Below are 27,105 nucleotides of genomic sequence, written 5' to 3' on the forward strand. Positions count from 1 at the left end.
ACCCATTTGGGGATGCTTATGAAGTCACCTAACAGCACTGATCTTTAAACAGGTAAAGAAATTTAATCCAAATTCCTCTGTGTGACTCACAACTGCAAGTGTTAGGTATCACTATAATCATGCCACTTAAAGATCACTCTAAAAATGCAAATAGGGTTACACAGTTATGATCACAAACAGGAAATGGTACTTCTCACTTCATGTGTTTCCACTGGCAGCATCACACAGATTCAAAAAGCAATTCAAAAAGCACAGTAGCTTAAGCAACTTGGAGGTAAAGGTAATGTGCTGAAGAAGATGAAACAAGTTCCTTTAGTAATGATGGGCACTGAAAAAGTGAATAAAAGTTTCCTAAGTGGTCTGAAACATTCATATTTATAATATATGATTTTTAAATATGTATGTGTGAAGGGTAGGGTGTAGCTCAGTGGTAGACTGCATACTTAGCATGCACAAGGGTTCAATGCCCAGTACTTCCATTTAAAAAAAACAAACTAATAATAAATAAATAAGCCTAATTACCACCCCTCAAAAAATAAAATTAAAAAAATAAATTCTTGGGGAGAGGGTACAGCTCAGTGGTAGAGCGCATGCTCAACATGCACAAGGTCCTGGGTTCAATCCCCAAGTACCTCTATTATATAAATAAACCTAATTTAATAAATAAATTCTTTAAGTATATATATGTTTGCGTACCTAAATTCACACATACTTTAAGTAGATATTTGACTTTCATATACATCCTTGAATAGCTATTCAAACCTGCTGAAAAAAATGTTTCTTGGACCCAGATCTTCTGGATTCCTGCCCTTCAATCAGAAAATTTCAATTTATGAACTACTTTTAGATTTAATAATTAATGAGGTCACTGATACTAACAGTAAAAGATGAAAATTTAAAAGAAAGCCTTGGTACCCTCACCTTAGACACAAACTATAAAACATGAAATACTTTTTTACTGTTTCTATTTTAAATAATACTTACGCTTGGATGAGGCTAGACAGGTCAGTTAGGCCCCCAACTCCAGCAGCAGGTCCCCCAATAGCGTTTGTCATCATTCCTGACATTCTACAGTGGGCAAGAGATGTATCACTGGAATTGGCATATACGCTTGGCAAGCAGGATACTGGCCAAAGAAAAGCAGGTAAATAAACACACATTGTGTAGGTTGGACCAAATGGGTATGACTTTAAGTTCCCACTGACCAGCATTCGGGCCAGTTTTATCATTTTGGAGCTGATGTGCTCAATTAGGAGGCTGACAAGTGGAAGCGGGAAATATATGCTCTTTCTATATACTTACAGCTGTTGAACTTGAGGATTCTGCATTAAACTTGCTGCCTGGAATTGAAAAATGGCATCTACCATTAAAGGCAGTTCATAGTAACAGTTTTTTTTAAAAGCATTGGAATAAAAACTAAACCATGTAAGTCCTAACATTTTGCTGAGTTTTAATGTGCTACACAAAGTGAATGATGGGAATGTAAAAAAGAGGAGGTACTAGAAAAAATGGTATTGAAAATACGTTTCAAGGAAAAAGAGATTACAAGTAACACTACGGACTAAGGATATTGACAGCAGTTTACTTACTACTAACTACTGATCAGACCAGTAAAACCCAAAAGTGAAAACAGAAGCTTTACAAACTTCTTTACAAGCTGGTAAAGCGTAAAGAACCTCCTACATTTGAGAAGGGCCACTTCAAAAGAGTAAGAGAAGAGGGGAGGGTATAGCTCAGTGGTAGAATGCATACTTAGTATGCACAAGGTCCTGGGTTCAATCCCCAGTACCGCCACCAAATAAGTAAATAAATAAACCTCATTGCCTCCGCCACCAATAAATAAATAAATAATTCTTTAAAAAAGTAAGAGACGTGACCTTGCTCCGTAGGACTTCGTAGTTTCACTCCTTCCTGTGCTCACAGTGGGAGGGGAATTGTTTTTATCTTCCTGAAGTCCACCCATGGCTTTTCCACAAAGCAGTACATGGGCAGGTTAAAGACAACAGCCACAGCACTATATTACCTCTCTCCTGCCACCACCACCACAAAAGCGCTCTTGTTTGTTTCTAAAAAGTTTAGAACTATATAGCTCTAATGGAAAATAGAGCCAGCAAAGCAGAAAAGGAAATATACTCACCATACTAATGAAGGCTGGATTATTTATTAAACTAGCCATGTCAAAGCTCAGTCCAGTTCCTGTCTGTAAAACAATTATATCTGAGAATTATACTAACCACTACAATTTTTTTAATTTAAACTAATATATATATATTTATAAATACTCTATAAAATACTGTGAAAAAGCTGACCTCTCCATAGAGAGGACTATTACTATTTTTCTTGAGAACTTCAGACATGGTAAAAGAGCTGAAATTTTTGCAGAATTCTGAATTTTCATCTCATTAAAACTAATAAAGGAGGGATTTGAAATATAGACTCTTTATCTCACTTCCCTGCCTTATTCTATTCATGCAATTAACTCTGACTAAAATTATTTTTCTTACTTTGACTAGCATATTTGTAACATTACTTTTAGAATATAATAAATGTTACCTATTCTGCTGAAGAAGTTATTCAGTATAAAACAGTAATCTAAACCTATGACAATTAAAAGTGAGATTTTTTTTCTCTTCAGAATATGGTCTGACCACTACAAGTTGATTACAGTAAATTGTGAATGACAAAGTCACTCATTTGGCATTAGTAACTTACTGGACTGGATACCTCTCTTAACTTCTGTTCTGCTATTTTCAGATTTGACTTATAGGAGTCATTTTCAGGATCAAGATCTAACGCCTTCTGATAACTTGTAACTGCTTCCTCAAACTTATTCATGGCAGTGAGGGCCAGCCTGAAAAGAATACAGTGTAAGAGTGTAAGATATATTAATTAAATAACATCAGGACATCATAAATTTAATCAAACACCTAGTTTGTATTCAATTTGAATCCAGATTACACTTAATTTATTCAATGTACGGTTCATCCTTAAACAACATGGGTTTGAAGAGTGCAGGTCCACTTATATGTGCATTTTCTTCATTAGTAAATACTACAGTACTAAACAATCTGAGGTTGGTTAAATCTGCAGATAGAGAGGAACTGCAGATACGGACGACCTGTGGATACAAAAGGTTTACTATAAGTTACACGTGGATTTTCGAGTGCAGAGGGTCAGCACCCCTAAACCCCACATTGTTCAAGGGTCAATTGTACCATAGTTCACAGGAGTATCACTGCCTTCTAATTCCAAGATTCTGTAAATCTGCACTCTCTCAATTCTGCTTGGTGATAACCTTGGCTCTCCTACATGAATCAAGACTTAATGATTAGAAATGAACCTTACATATCTTTCCATTTTTAAGCCTAATATGTGAAACAATTTGCTTTATGAATGATTAAGCTCCATAAAGATGTGAGCTGACTAACAATTCTATGGCCATTTAACACCGTGATGCTAAAACCGTTTTAAGAACTCTGAGCTAGATTTGTACTTCATAATATCTCACTTTCTTCCTTCCTAGAAGAGACACTGAGCCACAATACATATCAATTTACCTTAAAAATCAAAAAATAGAAACAAGTCCAATGAAACTGAAACAAGAAGAAATAGATAATTTGAACAGGCCAATCACTAGAAGTGAAACAGAATCTGTAATACAACAAAAAACAAACAAAAAAAAACCTCCCTGCAAACAAAAGTCCATGACTGGATGGCTTCACTGTGGAATTCTACCAAACATACAAAGAAGATGCTTTTGCACAGCAAAGGAAACCATAAACAATACCAAAAGATAATCTATGAACTGGGAGAAAATATTTGCAAAATATGCGACCGACAAGGGCTTAATTTCCAGAATACACAAACAGCTCATACAATTTAATAACAAAAAAACAAACAATTCAATCAAACAAATTTGGCAGAAAACTTAGAGACATACAGATGACCATCAGGTACATGAAAAGATGCTCAATATTGCTAATTATCAGAGAAATGCAAATCAAAAGTACAATGAGGTATCACTTCACATCAGTAAGAATGGCCATCATTAAAAAGTCCACAAATGATAAATGATAGAGAGGGTGTGGAGAAAAGGGAACCCTCCTACACTGTTGGTGGGAATGTAATTTGATGTAGCCACTACGGAAAACAGTATGGAGATTCCTCAAAAAACTAAAAATAGACTTACCATATGATCCAGCAATCCCACTCCTAGGCATAAATCCAGAGGGAACTCTAATTCAAAAAGACACATGCACCCCAGTGTTCAAAGCAGCATTATTTATAATAGCCAAGACACGGAAGCAACCTAAATGCCCATCAACAGCTGAATGGACAAAGAAGATGTGGTATATGTACAATGGAATACTAATCAGCCATAAAAAAGAATGAAATAATACCATTTGCAGCAACATGGATAGACCTAGAGATTATCACACTAAGTGAAGTAAATCAGACAGAGAAAGACAAATACCAAATATATATCAGTTATATGTGTAATCTACAAAATGATACAAATGAACTTATTTACAAAGCAGAAACAGATTCACTGACAAAGAAAATAAACTTACGGTTACCAAAGGGGAAAGGGAATGTGGGAAGGGATAAATTAGGAGTTTGGGATTAGTAGATACAAACTACTATATATAAAATAGATAAAAAGCAAGGTCCTACTGTATAACACAGGGAACTATATTCAATATCCAGTAATAACTTATAATAATCCAATAATAACATATAACTGAATCACTATACTATATACCAGGAACTAACACAACACTGTAAATCAACTACGCTTCAATTAAAAAAATAATTTAAATAAATACACAAAGTAGGCTGTGGGGTGTTAGCTGGTCACTACTGGGTAAGACACATTAGTTGTGAAATAGATAAAATTAGCAGCCTTTACAACTCGAATAACACATTATTACCCCAAGAACAGGTCAAAGAGTGAGTTACCAAATTTGATGTTTTCCTCTACCTAGTTAGAATTTATTTATTGGAAAATTACTTGAGAATGAAACAATAATGGTACACATGGAAAGATAGTATTGAGGGTTTTTTAATTTTTTTTTCTTAGTTTATTTTTAAGCATTACTCTTTTTTTTTTTTTTTTTTTTGGCTGACTTACCTAACAGACTTCTGATCTAGATAAAATACAACGCCTAGCCATAGGAAAAAAAAATCTCAGAGCCTAATTAGTTTCCTACCAGTCAACCATGAAAGATACTTCATCAGAATCCTCAATTACTCAACAGTCAGTACATATTTATTGGAATCCTGCTGTGTAGCAGGCACTATTTTAGATTCCACAATGAAAAAGGTAAAGTTCCTGAGGTTAAGAAAATTTCATTCTATCTGGGAAGACAAAGCAATAAACATGCAGATAAAAAAGATTAATATTAAAGAGGATAAATAGGGGAACTGCTCAAAGGCAGCCACATTCAAGGGATGTGAGCAATGAAAAGAAAGCAGTCATGAAAGTTAGGGGAAAAGCATTCTAAACAGAAGCAGCAATCAACACCAAGGCCCTGAAAACAATGCAAGCTTGGGATGCTTAAGGAACAGGACAAAGGCGAGGAAGAGGGAGCACAGAAAACTAAGTGTGGGAAGAGATGACGTCAGGGCAACAAAGGACCATGGTTTGGAGTCTGGATTTCATTCTGGTTGCAACAGAATGACATGATCTGATTTATGCTTTATAAAGCTCCCTCTCACTTGTCTGCAAAGGACCAACAAGGTGGGGAGAGTGGAGTGAAGGCAGGGAGACCAGTTAAGGAGCTATTGCAATAGCCTAAGTAAGAGACAGTAATTTGGACTAGAGTTATAAACAAGATAGCAATCAATTCTTGAATTCAAGGAGTATCTGGAAACTAGAATTGGCAGGACATGCTGATAGATTAGATGTGTCGGTGTAGTAAGAATGAAGGATGACTCCTAGGCTTCTGACCTGAGCACTGGGTAGGTGGAATGATAGTACATTTAATCAGATGAGAGAGATTTAAGAAGGTAACAAGAGTTCTGTATGGGATATGTTAAGTTTAAAATATCTATGAAACATCTAAGTGGAGATGAAAAGTAGTTGAATATATGAGTATGGAGTTCAGACGTATAACTTAAGAGATTCACCAACATATACAGTTTATTATCCACAGTAATTATGTTCTACAAAGTCACCACAAACACTGAATTAGCAAACACTGAACAATTTCTCCTAGAAGAAGTATAAGGTTATGTTCCTGTGAGCCTCTGGTCACAAGATTTTCATCAACCAATCAATATGCAACCTTGTTTTACGTGTGTTTCTGTTTAAAGCAGCCTTATTTAATACATATCACTAATTCATTAGCATTGAACTTACAGCCAACTGCACTAAGAATGCCTGAACAAAACTTATCTAATACATGTTATTTTCTTGGTGAGGCACATCACAGCCTTCTTGCCCTTAGGAACACTAAGATAATACTTCAACCTATGTAGGGGGGGCAATTGTAAAAAGGGAAATCAACAACAAAAAGCACAAAAATGCAATATAGCACTACGCTGACTGTAAAAAAGACACTCATTTTACAGCATGAGAACTGAAACCAAAAGGCAGAGCACTGCTTTATCTGACCTCAGCTGAGATCCTGCATGTCAGGTGACTCAAGTTTTTCACCACTCTGTGGATGACAACAAAAGCACAGTGAGTACAGATTTGGGGTTACATTAAAAAAAAAAAAAAAAGCTTTAGCAAGTAGGTGAATTCATAAATACAGAATTCATGAATAATGCATATTGACTAAAGATGGAATTTAAAAGCATGGGACACACTGGAATCAAAAGTAGAATATGGACAGAAAAACTGCAGCAGCAGAGGAGGGAGCCCTGGAGCACACTATTATTTAGAGGTGGGAGAGGAGGAAGAGCCAGTAAGAGAGACTGGGAAAGAACATCCAGTGAAGTAGAAGGAAAACCATGAAGCGTGGTGTCACAGATGCCTAGAGAATGAAGTATTTCAAAAAGTAGTTACTCATGCCAAATACTAAGAGATGGAGTAGGGTAAGGGTATAGAACTGAATACTGACCCTGGGAAAATACAGACAACTGGAGACCTTGAATTGCGCTCTCAACAGAGTGATACAGACAAATGTCCTACGAGAGTGAGCTGAAGAGAGAATAAGAGACGGTGAAGGTGAGACAGCAAGGTCAGACAACTATCAGGGCCTTTGCAGAGAAACAGGAACTGGGAAATTATGTAGCTGAGTAAAAGGATGGTTCTAACCGATGATTTCTGATGATCTTTCTACAAGCAGTCATTACCATTGTTAGAGACAGAAAAAACTAATGCTGTAAAGACAAAGGAGATGATTACAAGTGTAACGTCCTGGAGAAGGTACAAAGGGATGAGCCCTAAAGCATGAGTGAGTGGGAAGGGAAGTGGTCTTACCCTTCCATTTTAACAGGAAAAAAGGCAATCTGTACAGATACAAATGCAGATAGATTGGTGGGCTTACAAGTAAGAAGAGTTACTTTTCTTCTAAACGCATTTATTTTTTCAACTGTAAAAGGTTGAGAGTCACCATGGAATGTATGGGGGAAATGTGAAGAGAAGAGTAGGTGTGAAATGGTCAACTCGGAGAGTGGGAAGGTGAATTTAGAAGGAAGTGTAGTAGGATTATCTGCCAAAATATTGAGAGTTCATTTGAGATTTGTGGCCTTGAATATGAAGTGGATCTACTCAGTATGGTTGTATGACTTTCTCCAACAACCAGCCATTCATCACACAACTAATCTCTCTCAAGTTACAGAAATTGCAGTTATTTCCTCTCTCTATGTCATATTTATCTTATTAGTTTAGAGGGTACAATATTAAGCAGGAAATTCACAACCAAGCCATTAAGAACAGCATATCTGATACTATTTGATATACTGTTTTGAACATTCTCCCAGAACTTACCCCATTCTCCCATAGGCCTTGCTGTACTTGGAATCAATTGCTATTGCTTTTTCACAATCCTTTATTGCATCTGTGTAGTGACCTAATTTACTCTGAGCAGCAGCCCTAAGAGAAAAAGAAGAGATTTTTAATACAAGCAGCATTCAAGGCACTAATTTAGATTTTTCAGGTGGTAATAAAACTACATTTTCCTTGTCCCAATTTGTATATCACTCCCAGTAAATATCTAAATCAAATCAAGATAATTCTATAATCAAATGAAAAGAAAACTCAGAAACACAATTCAGAGAAAATATGCAGGCTGTTTTTCACAGTTTGCTTGGCTATAGACAAGATAAATATGAGAATCCTACAACTGATCTACCTACATACTGCTTCCTAATTCTCCCAGACAGAAAATGGAAAACACCAGGATGTTTGGGATTATGAAGGAGGAACAAAAATTAAGTGATTGCTGTGAATGGCTACTCACAGTGCTGTACTGTTATGTGATCAGTTTACTAGCAGGGTTAAGATTATCTCCAAGTCTAAGATGAAAAATGAAATTTACCTGGGTGCCCAAATCTGGCTGTAGGTAAGTATGGCAACGTATTCCATCTACTTAGCATAGAATCTCAGAGCAACTAAGGACTATTTAATTCCTTCCAAGTTATCACTAGCAAAACTCTCCTAGAATAACTGGGACTTGACAATATAATGAAGCCACTTACTCCCCTCCATGCAACCCAGATAGTAGATAGCTCTCTGTTTCTCTGCAGTAATGCTCACCTCAACCCTCAGGGCTTTACTCAGCAAGCAGACTTACTGTTCAACATGCAAGTCCTTCAGACTAAAAATTCCCATAATGTCTCCGACCCTGCATCCACCATTTACCTCACTCCTTCTCGTCCAGACTAAGTATTTCACTTTATTCATTCAACTGATACATCTATTAAGGGCTAGCTAATGCACAGGCATTCTTCTAGATATAATGGATAGAGCAGTAATCAAAATAATATTCCTGGCCTCAATCGTGCTTAGATTCCTGGGGTGGAGGGGTAGGGGTGCAGCTGAGGGCTGCCAGACTGTAAAGAAAAGGTTGTGGTGAGTCCAGGTTTCTGTCAACCTTTCTTGAGACAGCATGACTGAGACCCTTACTTCTCTGATTAAGACTATAAAATGTGGGGAAAAAAATAAACACATAGTCTTATTTGCTTGAGTTAAAAAATGTAAATATGAAAGTATAGGATTCAACAAACCTGTTTTGGTAGTTCATGCGAAAAAGAGGTATGGGTTTATTTGACTGAATACTTGACACAAAACTAACAGGATGACAAGACTGTCCATTAAAATGACAATGAAAAGTAGAGATATAGAATGTACCACTTCCAAATAATTAGAAAGAAAAAAATGAAGTAAAAATAACAATCAATACAAAAGAAAGAAAGAGAGAAGAGAGGGAGAAGAAAACAAAATATAAGACAAAAAGTAATTCAAATATATAAGTAATCATAAAGTTGCCTAGATAAATGTCAGATTCTCAAATTGTATACATGAGATATTACCTAAAACATAATCACACACAAGCTGAAGTTAAACGGATAGAAAAAGACAATCAGGCAAACTGAAAACCAAGCAATAGAAAGCTGGTGTAGAAATATTAATATCAAGTGTAAGGCAAAGAACATTACTAAGGGTAGTGAGAGTCATTATTTATTATCATCCTTTTTAGTTTAATTTTATGAAAAAGATTTACATGACTCAGAAGTCATTAAAAGCCTCACTCTCATCCTCTAGAGGATGGTTGGACAGGGGCAGATGGGACTGAAATGGGAATGACACTTCAAAAAGGATGAAAAGGTAAACCTTAAAACAGAATAAAACGGAAACAAATGAAGCTAACTGTATATCAAAAAAGAAAGAATTTACGTAACTTTCAAGTATTGTATTCTGAGTATATATCCTTGGTGAGATGCGTTCCAAGGACAAAAAAATAAATTGCAAAGAAATTCTGAAGTTTATTTAGTAGGCTTGCTAGTGGCGTAACACTGGTGTTGTAATACCAATTGACGGACAGAGCTAATGACTACACACACTGGTGTTGTTGGAAAGCAGGGCTCTCCTCTGGTAGAAGAGAGATACAAACATAAAATGGCAGAAGGTAAGGAAGATCTCTGTGACACTGGACACAAATTGAGGACTCCTCCTCCTGATGACTTTTCAAAAAATGTATTTCCTAGCTCTGTCCTCTGAAAGAACCTAGAAGCAATAACACTTCAGTAGCAATGTTCATGTCTTGCAACCAGATCTTGGTTCCTAGAAACTATTCTCCACTAAAAGAAACAGGAGCTCCTTGCAGAAATAGCTGAGCCCAGGTCTAGGGCAGAGACAGCACAAGGCAAATCTGGAATAGTTTATTGTCCCAGAAAGCAATAAAGTGTGCAAAAACAAATAAAGGTATATAAAAGGACACACAGCCAGCTTAAAGGGGCTCCCACTAGCAAAATATCATATGATTTAAGGACATAAAATAATAATTATGGTGATAACACACTGGATAGTGAAGTTTTTAAAATTCATGACTCCATACAATAAATACTCAAAAAGTTTGGGAGGACACAGGAAGAGGAAAGCAGAGAAGGGGGAGAAGGAAAGAAAATATTCTGTACAGAAATACAGAGGAAATAAATATTAAGAAAATGATAAAATTAGAAAATTACCATTTTGTAACCATCAGTGTATTAATGATTCAGGGACAGATCATTAATGGTTGATAAAACAGTGAGTAAAAGATTATTGGGGAACAGGATTATTCACATGATCTGACAGTATAGATAATTTTTTTCCTTTTTTTTAATTGAAATACAGTTGATGTACAATCTTATGTTAGTTTCAGGTAAGTTATATAGTGATTTGTTATTTACATTTGTTATGAAACGATCACCACGACAATTCTAGTATTTAACTGTCCCCATATAACGCTATTACAATATTATTAACCATATTCTTTATCCTGTATATTATGTCCTCTGGCTTATTTATTTTATAATTAGAAGTTTGCACCACTTAATCCCCTTCATCTATTTCATCCAACCCACCATGCCACTCCCTTCTGGCAAATATGCATTTGTTCTCTGTATCTATGAACCTGTTCTCATTGGGTTTATTTGTTTTGTTTTTTAGATTCCACATATAAGTGAGATCATCCAATATCTGTCTTTCTGTCTTATTTCATGAAGCATGATACCCTCTAGATCCATACATGTCACAAATGGCAAGATTTCAGGGGTTTTATGGCTGAGTAATATTCCATTATATAAATATACAACATCATTCTTATCCATTCATCTATTGACGGACACCTAGGTTGCTTCCATATCTTGGCCATTGTAAATAATGCTACAGTGAACACTGGGCTGCATATATCTCTTCAAATAACTATTTTTGTTTTCTTTGGACAAAGACTCAGAACTTAAATTACTGGACTGTATGGTAGTTTTATTTTTAATCTTTTTGAGTAACCTCCATACTGTTTTGCAAAGAATCAGCTCTTAGTTTCATTGATTTTTCTGTTTTTTTTTAGTCTTTATTTCATTAATTTCTGTTTATATCTTTATTACTTCCTTCCTTCTACTAACTTTTTGTTTTGTTTGTTCTTCTTTTTCTAGTTTCTTTACATGTAAGGTTAGATTGCTTATTTGAAGAACAACTGGAGAAATTTAATATTAATGGTAATCTTCTTATATGTGAATGGTAAGATAGTTATGCAAAGTATATCCTTATTCTTAGGAAATATAACTAAAGTATTTAGAGTCAGCAAGAAAATTGTGTCTGTGCGTGTACAAACATGTATATATGCATACACAAATAATTTGTTTCTCTAAATATATATGTCATACAAAAATTATATATACTAAATATACATTATTTGTGAATACATACATAAGCAACATGCTGCCATGTGGCTGTTTCACCACTAGAAGTCCTCAAGTAGGGGCTATTCTCCTTTCCAAAATTCACTGAATCAATTCAACTCAAAATTTTGTTGAATACCTATAATAACTAAACCCAACTCAAAACCAAATATATAGAAATGAAGAGGATACATCTTTGCCCTCTAAACATTCACTATCTAATAGGGAAACATATATGTAAATAAATAAAAAATATTATAAGTGCAACAATGGAAATATCAAAGGAAGAGGCAACCCAGAGAAGGGGATGGTTAACCCTATGCAGAGCTGTCTAATAGAACTTCCTGTGATAGACAAGTTCTTCACCTGTGCTATCCAAAACAGCAGCCCCTAGCCACATGTGACTAAAGAGTACTTGAAATATGCTAGTGCAACTTGGGAACTGAATTTTTGTTTTATTAATTGTAATTGACTTACATTTAAACAGCCACATGTGGCTAGGAGCTACTCTACTGGGCAGCACCTCTCCATGGGGCATGGCAGGGAAGGGGAGCATAGTCAGGAGGCTGGAGAGAGAAGAAATTAAGAAAGTCTTCCTAAAAGGAGCAACACCTAACAGAATCTTGCAAGATGACTAGCAATTGACCAATTAGATAAGGGAGGAAAATATTCTAGGCAGAGGAAGGAGCACATAAAAGCATGAAGCGATGTCCCAACATGGCATTTGCAGGAAGTCAGTAAATTTCAAATTACATGTGCATAGAGAGCAGAGAGAAGAGGAATGGGGTAGGAAGAAAAGTGAGGATAATAAAGTTAAAAAGAAAGAGAGCACCTAGATTATAAAAGATCTTATGTATCATTTGGAGGAGGTTAAATTTGGTCATGTAGGTATTTGGAACTAGTGAACAGAAAGCAAGAGTTAATGATTAATTTCACATTTTAGAAAAATCCTTCTGACTGAAGTCTGGAATGAGTGCAAGTAGAAACGGGAAGCCAACTGAAGTTACTATGGTACTAGGTTAGCAAAAATTAAGAAGCTGACTAAGGAGTAGTGATAAGAATGAAGGAGAGAACAAATGAGCTATTTGGAAGATATATGGAAAAGGGAATCATAGAGGAAGACTCTCTGATCTTTAGCTTCAGATACTGATAAGACAAGGAATAAAGCAGGGAAATTCAGATCAGAAAGAAGAGTGGGCAGAAGGAAAGAGTACAACTGTGTTTCAATTGTGATGGCGTTAGCTTTAAAAGATCACAAACGGCAAGCTGGGATGAAAGGAGATTTGTGTGGCTCACAAAAGAAAGAGGAGAGGCGTCTGGATCTGTGTCTAGGAAAGGGAAGCGAAGTCAGGCTGTATTTGAATTTTCTGTGAGATGAAGCCAAACACGCCAATGTCTGAACTGAATAACAATGTGGTCTGCTCTCTCTGCCCTTGCTGTCTGGTTATCAGGGCAGAACTAATGAAATTCCAGCAGAACAAAACAGTCAGAGTCATCATGTTTGCAGACACCCTCGCTTTCTTTACTTTGTTAGAGCAAGAGCATGAATATAACTTGTGCTCTATTTTTATGAAAAATAAGGCAGAAAAAATCACAGGTACCTAACATTTCCCATATTGTATACTACGCATAAATTATAACAAAAATCTATTCCTACAACTAGGAATTACATCGTTTTTTGAAAGAAACAAAAATATTGAAAGGCTAGAACTATGCTAGGGATTTTATATACATCTCATTATTCCTCACAACTACCCTGTGAAGTGGTTAGTATTCTCTCTATTTTACCAGTGAAGAAATTGAGGCTTAAAAAGGTTGAGTGGCTTCCCAAGGTCACATAGCTACTTAGTGGCTGAACTGAGATTCAACTCCAAGTTCAACAAACCAGATTCAAATCCCAGTGAACCTAATGACTACATGCTGCTTATGGAGGTGGAGGAAAACAATGTGATCTCTGTTCCCATCCTTCTCAGAGCTCACACTGTCACTAGCATTCCTTGGTACAATGCCTTTCTGCTTCCTAATTCTGCCTTGCAAACTATGCTCTCCAACATAAATGCCTTCCCCTCTCCTCTGTTTATTCCAGCTCCACCTGTCCATCAAATCCACCTTCAGCGCAAATGCCCCACATCACAAGAGAGACCTTCTGACAAATTCTCTCCATCACACTCTCTCTCTTTCCTGATATCTTTAATTCCACTTATTGCCTCAGACATTCAACCATCTGTCCATCCCCAAAACATGAGAAGACTCTGGGTAAGGTAATGTACTCAGCAATGAGGCTGCACAAAAGATACATCTGTAAGGATTTCATTTCAAATACAGGTGGTCCCTGACTTACAATGGTTTGACTTACAATTTTTAATTTATGATGGTGCGAAAGAATATTTATGCAGTAGAAACTGTATTTCAAATTATGAATTTTGATCTTTTCCTGGGCTAGTGATATATGGTATGATACTCCCTCATGATGCTGGGCAGTGGCAGCGAGCTACAGCTCCCAGTCAACCATGCGATCTTGAGAGTGAACAACCTGTACACTTACAACCATTCTGCACCCACACAACCATTCTGTTTTTCACTTTCATTACCATATTCAATGAGTTATATGAGATATTCAATACTTTATTATAAAATAGTCTTCGTGTTAGATGATTTTGCCCAACTGTGAGGCTAATGCAAGTGTTCTGAGCACATTTAAGGTAGGCTAGGGTAAGCTATGATGTTCAGTAGGTTGGGTGTATTAAATGCATTTTCAGCTTATGACATTTTCAGGTTTATGAGGATGTAACCTCATCACAGGTTGAGGGAGATCTGTACTGTTTAGGGACAGAAGTCACAGAAATAGCTAGTTCAATATGAAATGTCATTTCATATTATAAAAGACTTGGAAATGTTTTAGACCTATATTCAATCATTTGTTGTATTAAGTGTTAGAATGTCTGATCACTTCAACATCACTGGAAATTTCTTATATTTCTTCTATAGTCTTCCAGACATCCATCAAAAACTGAACTCCTGTGAGGCACAGTGCTAGGTACCATAGGGAATATGAATAGATACAATATCCAATCTCTGTCCTCCACAGAAGAAATAAAACAAGTATGCATATAATTATAAAATAAGGCAGAACACATACAATAAACATACAAATGTTATATGTGGTGGTAAGTACTAGGAGCACAGAAGAGAAGCAAAACTAAATAAGAGATTTTCGAGGAAGAACCCAGGTTTTCAAGGAAGATCTCAGGTTTTAGGCTCTAAGCTGAGCCTAAAGCATCATTAGGATCCTAAAAGGTCAAAATAGAAATAAATGCTAGAAAAGAAAGACATGCTTAAGAAATGTACCAACTGACCACTCTACAACATATAAAAAGTCACTTCTACAAAAAATAAACTTAGGTTCAACCTAGCAAGTTTAATATGTGACCAATATTTTGTATAGTAATAAAACTGTGCAAATGCATATCAAAAGAAAGATTGAGATCTGCTATTCTGAGCTTCCAAACCTTTGGCAGTCAGCTGGCTAAGAAAAATGGCAAGGGGTAGCTGGCAAGACTATAGACTATTGAGATACAGCCACTAGACTCTAAAACATTCCTAAAGCTTTATTCAATATTTGTATTAAATGCACAAATAAAGTTTTCTAATTATGTAATATTAAATTGCATGCTCTATTACTGAACTCCTCAGGGAAGAGGATACTATTTAATACTATTTAAATGAAAAAAAAAGGAGCATAATTATTCATTTCAATTTAACAATAAACGAAAAGCAAGCATGGGTATTGCCAAAAATCTCTTCTAATACAGCACTAGTGGACATAAGACTATTACCAAACTTTAATCTCATTAAAAGTAAATGATTTATTTAGGCTCAGATTTAACATATTCATAGTTAAAAGTATATGGCTTACTGAGGTCTGTAAATATTCAATTTTCTGGTAACATTCATTATCTGCTAATAACATTTTATTACACTATTAAATGTATTTATTTCAAGATTTCATATGCTAAATTAAAGCATGCATATTCATATGATTATAGAGAATAAAATCCAAATATAAAAGCACAGCTTGGGGAATTAATTCTCCACAAATTATCTGTATTTTCTATTTTTCTGAGCTGAGACTAATAAAGAGATTTATTTGTGATAAAAGAAAATGTAGGTTTTCAATATGGCCAACTAAATTCCTTATGGATCCAACTCTTCCAAAAATAACAACTATAAATTGTGTATAAGATACAAAAACAACAACAATGATAACAACAACTAAAGGCAGCCCAGGTGCCCATGAAGAGGAAAATGGCTAAGCAGACTGTGATACATTCAAACTATGACTGAGCAGTTTAAAAAAAAAACCATGCAACAACATGGTTGAATTTCAAAACAATTATGCTAAGCCAAAAAAACTCACGCAGAAACGTACATATAGTATGATTCCTAATGTATGAAATTCTAACATCTAATTTATAGTGGAAAAACAAAACAAAACAATGCTTTTCTCTGGTGAGTGCGTTAGGCAGCTGACTGTGAAGGGGCAGGTGGAAATTCCTGGGCTGGTTGTAATTTTCACTGTCTTGATAGGGGTTTTGAGTTATATAGGTGTATGCGTTTGTCAAAACTCAGTGAACATACATACAGTTAAGATTTGTGCTTTTTACTGCAAGTAAGTTTTACCTCAAAAATTAGAAAATACTGAACTCTAGTTAATGATATGAGTACTAAAATATTTAGGGGGAAAGTGTACTGATGCCTGCAATTTACCTTGAAATGCATCAAAAATAAGATGGAATAATGAATAGAAAGGCACAGAGAGATGAATAAACGCGATACAGCAAACATACTAAAATATTAATGGTACAGTCCTGGTGTGGGTATATGCATATTCACTGTGAACTACCTTCCACTTTGAAAATTTTCATTAAAAAACGTTACGAGATCAAGAAAAGAAGAAAAATGACAGTAGATTAATCTAGAACAAGTCCTATCAGGCTAACATCATTTCCTTTCTATTTTAATAGTGTTACCACCAGACTGGTAACTCAGAGAAAAACAACTGACAACATATTTGGACCCCAATAAATTTGGATCTCTTTTCATATGCTGATTAAGGCAATAAAAACCCAGACTGCATAAATAATAATAATAATAATAGCTATTGTTGTGTACACTCTTTACTAGACACTTTCCTAGCACTTAATATGTATTAACTATTTGATTTCTACAACAATCCTATGAGATAAGTACTATTATCCACATTTTACTAATGGGGGAAACTAAGATATGTTAGGATAATTTGCTCAAGGTCACACAGGTTTAAGTGAAAGAGTCAGAAATCAGAATCCAAAGAGCCTGGGTCAGAACCCCTGCTCTTCACCATTTCCCCATGACTGCTGCCTTAGTTGACTTCATAACACTGACACAATGTAACATATGGTACTCTTCTCAAGTTTGTGGAGGACATGAAACTAGGAGCCAAAGCAAATATATTACTTTACAAATTATTCCAAACAACTAAGGGACAAATGAATAAAAGACTGTAACAAGATACAATTCTATAGGGATAAAATGTAAGACCCTGCATTTGAGTCCAGACAACCCACTTTACCTCCTGTGACAACACTGCTACACAGCAGGTGTTGGGCAAGAACCTGTCAAATGAATATATGACTGAGTGACAGGATGGACAGAGTGTGTGAAAAAGAAGGGCAGGCTTTAATAAACTGAAAGCAAAATATAAATTTAATAAATAATGCTACAAAACACTAAGCTATAATTGACACAACACTGTAAACTGACTATACTTCAATAAAAAAAAAAAAAAAAACCACTAATCTAGAGGTAGATGTTATCTAGAGGTAGGTTAAATGAGCACACCACAAGACTGCTCTACTCAGACCAAGGCCAGACACGCCATGCTAACTTATGGGAGCTACACAGTAATGGATACAGGTGAACTGGAACAAGTGTAGAGCACAAGCGCAAGATTTAAAGCTGAACTATGTAAGGTATAATTGGAGAAGCTGTGAATACTTAATGCAGAGAAAAGAACTCAAATAAGCGAAGTAGCACACTTCAAACTGTAAGGTTTTGTCATGAAAAAGAAGAATCATACTTACTCTGTAATTGCTCTTAAGAATAAAAATAAAGTCAACTGAGAGAAGCTACAGAAGCTACAGGGAAACAAATTCAATGTCAACATAAGGAGGACTTTTCTAACAGATATAACCACAAAAGAAAAGGTGGGGAGAAGGAACTATCTCAGAAGCATATGAACATACCTTAAAAAACTAAATGAAAGATTGGACCAAATTAACTTAAAGATCTCTTTCAAATCTAAGAACTTACTATATAATAAAATATAATCTTTATAAATCTGTCATAAAAAGCATCAGATTGATTAAAATAGTCACACCAGTGACCAAAATAGACAAGATGATAAAATTTAAATGTAAAGGAAAAATAAGAAAACAGAAGTTATTTGCCAAGTCTATAAATGGGGAGAGCTTTCAGCCTAAAAACCCTGTAATAAAATTCAAAAGAAAAGGAAAACAAATTTGTCTACACATGTACTGAAAACTTTTACATAAGAAAACATTAAAAGTCAAACAATAAGCTCTGTGATGAGAACAGAGAGATCCCATCGTTAATATAGAGCTCTGCTGTCCAATGCAGTGGCCACAAGCCACACGTGGCTATTCAAATTTAAATTAATCTATGTAAATTGACCTTAAATTAATTAAACATTAAAAATTGAGTTTCCCCATTGCATGAGCCACATTTCAAGCGCACAACAGCCACTGTGGTTAGCGGCTACTGTATCGGACAATATAGATGTAGAACATGTCAATCACTGCAGAAAGTTCTATTGGAACTTTAATATTTAAAAAGAGAATAATTTAGCGCAGGGAGTTCATTACATAGCTGATAGAAGAGCTGAGATGCCAAACAGGGGGCTGTGCAGCAGTCCAGAGATTAGCAAGAGCAGGAAGCCATTACCATCCCTAAGATGGGACAGAGTGCAGAGCCCAAAACCCCACATTGCCTGGCAAAAGCTGGGACAACAGCAGGTGTCTGGGGTGGGAGCTGGAGATAAGGAAGAGAAGCAGTCCCTGCTGGATTAATACTCGGATGTAAAAAGAGGGGAAGAAATACCCAACTTCTCCCTTCCTTCTGCCCTATAATCTCCTGCCAGCACCTCCTTTGGCTGAATACAGAGAAAAATCCCAGGTGACAAAGGATCCTGGGAAATGCAGCCTATAGGAGTCAGACCCTGGGGCACAACAGGGAAGAAAAGAAATAAGTCTGAGGTCAAATAGGCTGAGGGCTGGGATAGGTACAAACAGATAATCTAAAGAAAAAAACCACAAATGGCTAATATTTGAAAAATGCCCAACCTCATAGTAATTAAATGTAAATCAGAAAAATTACTATCAAAATAAGACTAATATTAAATTAACAATAATAAATAATAACTCAAGTACTTGGCACTGAGAAGATGTGGTAAAAACAAATATACTCATATATGCTTGGGAGGAAACTAGTTTTCAAAATATTTTCAAAGCAGTTGGAACAATTTTGAAATTAGCATCAACAAATTTTTTAAATTATTTATACTGTTAGACCAATTAAGTGCATTTCCAAGGATAGATCCAAAGTCTAGAAAAACTTGAGTCCAGAAAATCATTTTAGAAACAGAGAAGTTCATTGCAGCTTTATAATATTGGAAAAAAAAAAAGGCAACCTCAATGTCCACCAGTAGGTCAAGAGTTAAGCAAATTAAGATACGTCTATCCATTTATTAAAAAATAGTACTGCTTTCCAGCTGTAATGATAGGTGCTAGAAAGACAAAAAAGATTAAGAGGTGATAACAGACTAATTTACACCATTTAAATAATGTTTAAGACGGATTTCAGTAAAATAAGGACATGTTTATGATATTCCTAGTGAAAAAAGATTAATCTGAAATTAATTACAGTTACATTAAATAAAAGATGCCAAAAAGGTTATTAGTAACAGTGGCTGCCTCTAACTGGTAAGTTTACAGGTTTATTTTTTTCCTTCTTTCTACTTTTCCAAACTTTCAAAATTTCCTAAATAAAAAAACAAATTTTACAGTTCTCCTTCAGAGCTATTAGTGCAAATGTTTAAGAACTATAAATCTGTCACAATAGTGCCAGTTTACCTGTTACAATAATAAACTGCATTATTTGGATCCAGTTCTATTGCCTGTGTGTAACAATCCACTGCAGCAGCATAATTTTCTTCTTTCATGTGGTTATTGCCTAAAAAAGAAGTAATCAATAGGCACAGTAGGTATAATATACAGAAAAAATATAAGGTCTGAAAGATAAATTTTAATCATAGAAACCACAATAACATGAAGGTCAGCAACAAGAGTTTTCAGTCACACTGGAAATAAATTCTTTGGGTTTTTTGGGGGGGGGATAGGTAATTAGGTTTATTTATTTATTTAATTTAAATTTTCTTTTCTTTAACAGAGGTACTGGGGATTGAACCCAGGACCTCATGCATGCTAAGCACTCACTCTACCACTGAGTTATACTCTCCCCTCCCCACACTGGAGATAAATTTTATATGTACTATAGAGTTGATACTCCTTAGCCTTCAGTGTGCTTGAATTATTTTAACAGTGCAGTCTTTAAAAATTAATGTTTATGTATCTTATAAAACCAGACTTCAATAAGTGAGTAAATGCAACAATGGTGATGATCTCATAGCAAAATCTAATCTCTTCTTACCTTCCTTATCTGCATCTCTCTTTCCTTTTAGAGCTGCCCCATCCTGTTCCAAATGGAACACCCCCCTCAATCACCATCTCAGTCTGGACCTGGTCCTCCCTGTCAAAATGTATACCTGCTGACAACCAAGCCCTCAGGACATGCTGAGTGGTTAAGCCAGTAAAGCTAATCATGTTAATATGTTATCAGCAGATAATATATTTATGTGCTATCCCTTCTGGAGACAGGTTCTTTTTAAAGGGGGATTATTGGAGATTAATTTCTAGAAAGAATTTCAGATAACCACAGCTAGCCCACAGGGTACTGATCTTCAGGAAGGGCATCTGCAGATACATCTGGCAATATTCAGCTATGTTAACAACTGGTCAGCAAGATAAGGGATTTCCTGTAGTTATCATTTCTATTCCAGTAAACAGAAAAAAGTGTCATGCTTACTTCTAAGAACCAATGGTCAAAATTGAAATTTTTAAAACACTGGAATTAGGAGGAAGGATTTATATCACAAAAGCCTCTATCATTCCTTCCAGCTTTCTCTAAACCAGAAGCTCTCCTATTAGCCTTGTTTTTTTAATAGATCATTAGTTACTTAATGAGAGAAGAAGAGTGTAAATTTGCAGAGAACAGGAACAGAAAGGTTAAAGGAAAGACAGGTAGATGAAAGCACTTAACATTATACGAAAGTTACTGCAAATAAGGACGCAGAAATGAGTATAAAGAGTGCTTGCTAAATGAAAATAAAAAGTGATTTCTACCCGGTTTCTTTCAGGAATGATAAAAAATGTTCTGTACTTGTGGTGATGGCTACATAACTCTGTGAATATACTAGAAATCAATTAATTCGTACATGTCAAAGGAGTAAATCACATGGTATGTCAATTACAGCTCAATGAAGCTGTTTTTTAAAAGTTAAAACATTAATTTAGATCCCCAACCCCAAAAAGAAATAGATATAACGCCTCTAAGGAAGCTAAAAGGATTACATAATTTTTATGACTTGAGCAAGAAATTACATTAGCCTCGGTACTTAAATAGATTTGCTTCTTCCTTGTAAAAAATTTAAATTTTGGGGGTTATTCTCTTGTTGCTGTTGAGTCTTTTTATCTTGGGATGGCATCTCAGGAGGACGAGGAGGAGTAAAATCTGTTGTATGTCTTTTCCTGTAAACCACATCAAATGTATAGATACTATAATATATATAGTATGTATATATACATATGCATATTGATACATATTAATGATAAAAAGCTTCAAGTGACAAAATATTCAATATACAAAAGCTCCGGACACAGATATTTGTGAAGATAAATATAACTAAGCAGTGCAGAGCACTTTACAGTTATACACAGTACTCACCTGTCTCCTTTAATTAGCAAGATAACCCTATGAGACATGCCTGCACTTCTGTGACATGTCAGGGAATGACAGCAATGAATCCTTCTTGGTTTTGTCTGATCTTATTGCAGCACTTCAGAAGCAAAGCACACAAAAATATTGTGTGTACCAGAAAGCACTAGCTGGCTGGAAGCCTTAATTGACGCAGGTAAGTGTAACATGCAGCCTGGAATAATCCTGTGCTTGACAGTCTACCCGGCCATCTGTTTTCACATGAACAGCACACCTGTTTAAATGTCAACTACTTTAACTTTATGTGTAACATGTCTTAGATGTGACATGTCTTAGTGAAAACAAAGAATAAGAGCTTTTGGTTAAAGGCAAAAGCAGTAAGGAATTCAGTCTACTCATGCTGCCACAGTAAAGGAGTCTCATTCTGCACCTTCCAACCCTAGATTTACTAACGTTCATTTCATCAAAACAAACTCTACAGGGAATGCAGTCTCCCAGTGTTCTGCCATGCAGAGGGAGTAAACATGAAAGGCAAAAAGAAAATTTCAATTTGCCGTTTAGGATCAGAGCTAAAGCAAGAGAGCTGCAAAAGCGAAATGGTAGTGGAGCATCTGACGCATCACTGAGGATTTCACCCACTGCAGAAATCTGAGTGGAAGGGAGAAAAATCAATTCAATTGTTTCCACTACAAACTACTATATGAAAAATGCATATGTCTCTGGATAGTTTAAATCCAAATTCTTCAGGGAATACTATAACTCAAATGACAATGAGGATCTGGTTGTTACTTTACTTTGCATGTAATTTATGAAAGTCATAATTGTAAAATTTTAAGTCATTGTAGTGATATCATTTCTTAGAGGAAATAAACAATTGAAAACTGAAGCCAGTCTGTCTGTTGGAAACACAGCACCTTCTAATGTAATCCAAAGAAGATAATCACCCCAGAGTGAAAATAAATAATGACAAAGACTAAGACAACGTTACTTAGAATTACAACATTATTTGTCTAGGTAAGAAAATCATGGTCTCAGTACTGTGGAACACTACACAGCCATTAAAAGCAGTGATACAGTGAACATTTATAGACCTAATAGAGAGGACCAGCCTCAAGGAATAGGAAAAGTATACTCTTTCGATATCTACCTTTTTAGACAACAAATGATTTTTTTTAACTCAACTGCCTTCTTCAAGGTATGCACTAAAGAAAAGGCTAGAAAATGGTTGTGAACCATTTTTGTATAGCTTCTGAATATCACATATTCCCTAATAACTCTCTGCCTATAAGACAGGGTATTTGTCGGTTCTCATTCACTGCTAATGATCAGGACTCTGCCTACAGTTTCTTAGTACAAATCTCGTAGGCCTGACCTGGCTTGCCTCTATAGCTTAACATAACTGACACGATGGAAAACCTGAATACAGATCCTCAATGGTCTCATTTATTAAAACCAAGTAGGCTTCAATAACCACTGTTAGAAAATTTAATAACTTAGTCATCAAACGTGCTGGCTAATAAACACTTAAGTCAAGTGCCATACACATACATTAACAAATTTCAAAAAACTCAAAAACACTAAATACACAAAAGTTAAAATAATACTGAAAATCATTTTCATGTCTTTAATTAAACATAAAGAATCTAGGATCCTAGAGTACACACAGCAAACACAATCACCTTTTCAGATACCCGTTTCATTAGTTTTACTCACAACAGATCTGCTCCTCTTGAAGCAAGCCATACCTATACTGTCCCCAAGCCATTTCTATATTTCCAGGCTTCTTCCTTATCACATTCATTTCTGCTTCACAAATGTCACGTGGACTTATGATAATCCAGTCTTGGCAGTGTAAACCAGAATCTTATTAGTTGACAGAGTCACTTTCTCCAGAGTTACAGTAAGTTTTACTAAATAAGTAATTTTTCCATGAAATATTCACCTTCATCTTTTAATTGGTCAGCTTTTCCCACATCTTCAGGCACCGAGTTTGAAAGGGGCAGAATGTCATTCTGAAATTAAATAAAATACAAAGTACTTCCATTTAGATACATAAAGAGTCATCCCAGAGAACATTAAATAATCATGACTTGCCCATCACTATAGCAAATCACCCGTAATTCCATGCCATGAAATCAAGTATCTAAATAATAATGTTAGCAAGAAAAAGGGGGGAAGTCCTCTCATCTACTTTTATTAGAAGAGTGACTATGTGGAAATTTTCTAGAAAAAAATGGGCAACTGTGAATCAAAACCTTTTTTATTTGCTTTCCCCATACCAAGAAATCCTACTTCATAAGTAAAACATGGAATCAGTATATAAAGAATGGTAATAGAAACATGTTCAAGGGATTGTTTATATTAGTGATAATTTCCAAACATAGTGTTAATATCCTAAGAGATAGTCTACTAAGTCAAATTCACAGGTACCAAAAAAAGCATTTATAATATGATCCTATTATGTAAATATGTGCACACATACATACACATGCACACAGGCTGAAAATCAAAGACGGGAAACGTATACAAAAAAGGTTAACAGTAGAAATATTTGGAAGTAGGATTTTCAGCCTCTTCTTTCTCTCAGTCCATATTGTCCAAATTATTTAAAACGATGGACATATATTTATTTCCCCATAAGACAAAGAAAAATGTATAACACTCCTGTTCTTAGCACCTACTATCATCCTCAAACCTGTTTTGCAATAATAAGGTTCAAACTAAAGGTATCTAGGAAAGCTAAATAAAAATCTAGAAATGTCCTGAGTGGCACTGAGAACACAATGTATTTTTCCAATTTGAAAGATTCTTTTTAAAATGGCGTTGTTCTTAAACTTGACTTTAAAGTTCATAAATGTTTATAATTTTCAAGAAAGCATGATTTGTAACCAATATACCTATGTACCATATTTAAAATATATCCACCATTACCTTTGTCTTGAGTAAAATTTCAATAAACTTGATAGCGCTAACGCTGGAAATACACTGTGCTAGTTATACATAAATATTCACAAGTACAAGATCACTGATAAAGTATATGAGTTGTTCCTACTTTAAAAAAGTCTTTACCAACCATAAAGTATTAGAATAAAACTGTATAGAATCAAAATGAGAACCTTAATAAGCAGAGGTCACTACTTAAAACTGACTGTGTTGTCACTCAGGATGTAAGTGTAGTTCAAAGACATATTACTGCCCTGCAGTACTTGCTTCCAGGGTTCCATCTATTTCAAATCTTTTAACAAGCCTCGACAGTTTATGCATGAAAAAAGTGACTTTTGGAGGTCAGAAAAATGGCATATTGAAAAATGAATTATAATTCATTCTGTCTTCTACATCCTTCTGAATTATTTTAATGAAATTGCCACAGTTTTACAACTTTGAAATTTAATTCTCATATTCACTGAACACCTTTTTGAGCAGCCCATGACGTGAGGACAAGTGTTTGCCACTTTATATAAAAGGAAGGAATCCATTTAGCATATAAACTTAATTGGGGGGGGGGCGGGGACAGAAAAAACAGTATCCCAGAAATAAACTGCCCAATATAACAACCCAATACAACTGGTAAGGCAATAACTTCTTTAGTTGTAATAGTTGTGATACTGCTTCAACCAAGTTTTAGACTTTCTCCGCCATAATCTGCTAACAAACATATGTCATGAAGCCATAGCTGTTAAGGACTATTGAAGGATTGACACCACAAATACAACTAGGTAGATATACTACGGAGCCAGTCTTAAGAAACTATATTTTAGATACAATTAAATACAATCAGAAAGAAATAACCGGAAAAAAAAAAAGGAGCTCTATTCAAACTGAGTATAACAGTCAATAAGTCAATCTGAGCTTTGAGGGGAGGAAAAAAAAAGTGACAATCTCTGCAGTAGTAGGTCAGTGGTGACAGGCGACATAGTGAGCAAATCCAAGTGCTGTCCCAAGCACAGGGGTCTCGGGCATCAAGGAGTAAAGAAGGTCGGCTTTGGCCATAGCCATGACCATGAGTCCCCTGAAATAGGACTCCCTAAGGAGGCCACAAGCTGGGACAATGAAATAACCACAGAAACCAAAGAGAAGAAAAAGGGATTCCCTGATAAGGAACACGGAGACATGCCACTGTCTCCTTACATCTTGTTGCAAACATACACTTCATCTGTCTATTCGATGAGTTCAAGTACAACTGCATTATCTTTTTTCCCAGTATGAAAAGAGGGAGCAAGCAGTTTACTGCCAAATTACCATCTCCGTTGCAACTCTAAGAACCTCTTCCCAACGAGTTCTAGAAACAGTCATGGCAGCACTCTTGGCAATGTCCCTGCCAGGCTGAAGGACACCCTGCCTGTTGCAGCTCCTCTCCTGAGCTCCTCATTCTGTACTGAAGCATGAATACAGAGCTAGAATAATCAAAGAAGTTCACGTGGCACCAAAATGTAATGAAAACCCACATGGGAGGTCCCCCTGAGGCCCTAAACTCACTAGCCTTAAAATTTTTCAGTCTTACAGTCCATATTTCCTGAAAAGGCCAGAAACCAGAGATCATGTAGGCAGTGGTCGGCAACAGGGATCAGAACACTTGGGTTTCAGTCTTGATTTTGCACATTGACCCTGAACCTTTCCATGTTTTAAAGATCCCCATCAGTGGCCAAACTTGATAAAATCTGTTTCTAACTGATGACTCAAATCCTGATGAATCTTTTTCTATATGGTTTCCTCCTAAACATTAAAACTTCTGTTTTCTATGTCATGTTTGAGGGGAATATTAATTCAGATCTAAGAAACCTAAAAACACCCAGATAATATAAAGAACTTAAAAAGTCAACTAAGACATACTAAATATAAGAGGGTGAAAGGATGAGAAGAGTTACTAACATGAAAATTTAAGCATATTAGAAGTTATATTTTAGGTTCCAAATAATATCCATGTGGGCAAACTATCTTATACCCAAGAAGAAGTTAGTTACTTATAGGCCTGGTCCCTCAAATACTAACAATCCAACATAATACTGCAGTTTTACTTAGATAATCAGATGATAAATGAGAGAACAATGACAGCTTACCTTACAGAAGGAATTTGTGAACATTTCTGTCAAAGGCTGTGAAACTGCTAGATGTGTATCTTCTGAGCTGATTTTAAAAACTGTCTCCAAGCACTGGATTGCAACT

General features: G+C 35.6%; 1 protein-coding gene across 3 annotated transcripts in view; it reads right to left on the reverse strand.

Moving 5' to 3' along the window:
- Positions 1-27,105, reverse strand: part of SGTB (small glutamine rich tetratricopeptide repeat co-chaperone beta) — a 40,219-nt gene that overhangs the window by 3,567 nt on the left and 9,547 nt on the right. For 2 of the 3 annotated variants that reach the window (XM_010974932.3, XM_031446039.2), the window contains exons 3-10: positions 27,000-27,103; positions 23,885-23,954; positions 20,022-20,121; positions 7,940-8,044; positions 2,713-2,851; positions 2,138-2,200; positions 1,303-1,340; positions 985-1,068 (exon numbers count right to left, since the gene is read on the reverse strand). In XM_010974932.3, the coding sequence (XP_010973234.1) occupies positions 985-1,068; positions 1,303-1,340; positions 2,138-2,200; positions 2,713-2,851; positions 7,940-8,044; positions 20,022-20,121; positions 23,885-23,954; positions 27,000-27,103 (703 nt within the window). The remainder of the gene's footprint in view (positions 1-984; positions 1,069-1,302; positions 1,341-2,137; positions 2,201-2,712; positions 2,852-7,939; positions 8,045-20,021; positions 20,122-23,884; positions 23,955-26,999; positions 27,104-27,105) is intronic. The other variant, XM_031446062.2, reaches the window with a different exon arrangement.

This window comes from Camelus dromedarius, chromosome 3 (assembly GCF_036321535.1).
Source record: "Camelus dromedarius isolate mCamDro1 chromosome 3, mCamDro1.pat, whole genome shotgun sequence".
Classification (NCBI taxonomy): domain Eukaryota; kingdom Metazoa; phylum Chordata; class Mammalia; order Artiodactyla; family Camelidae; genus Camelus; species Camelus dromedarius.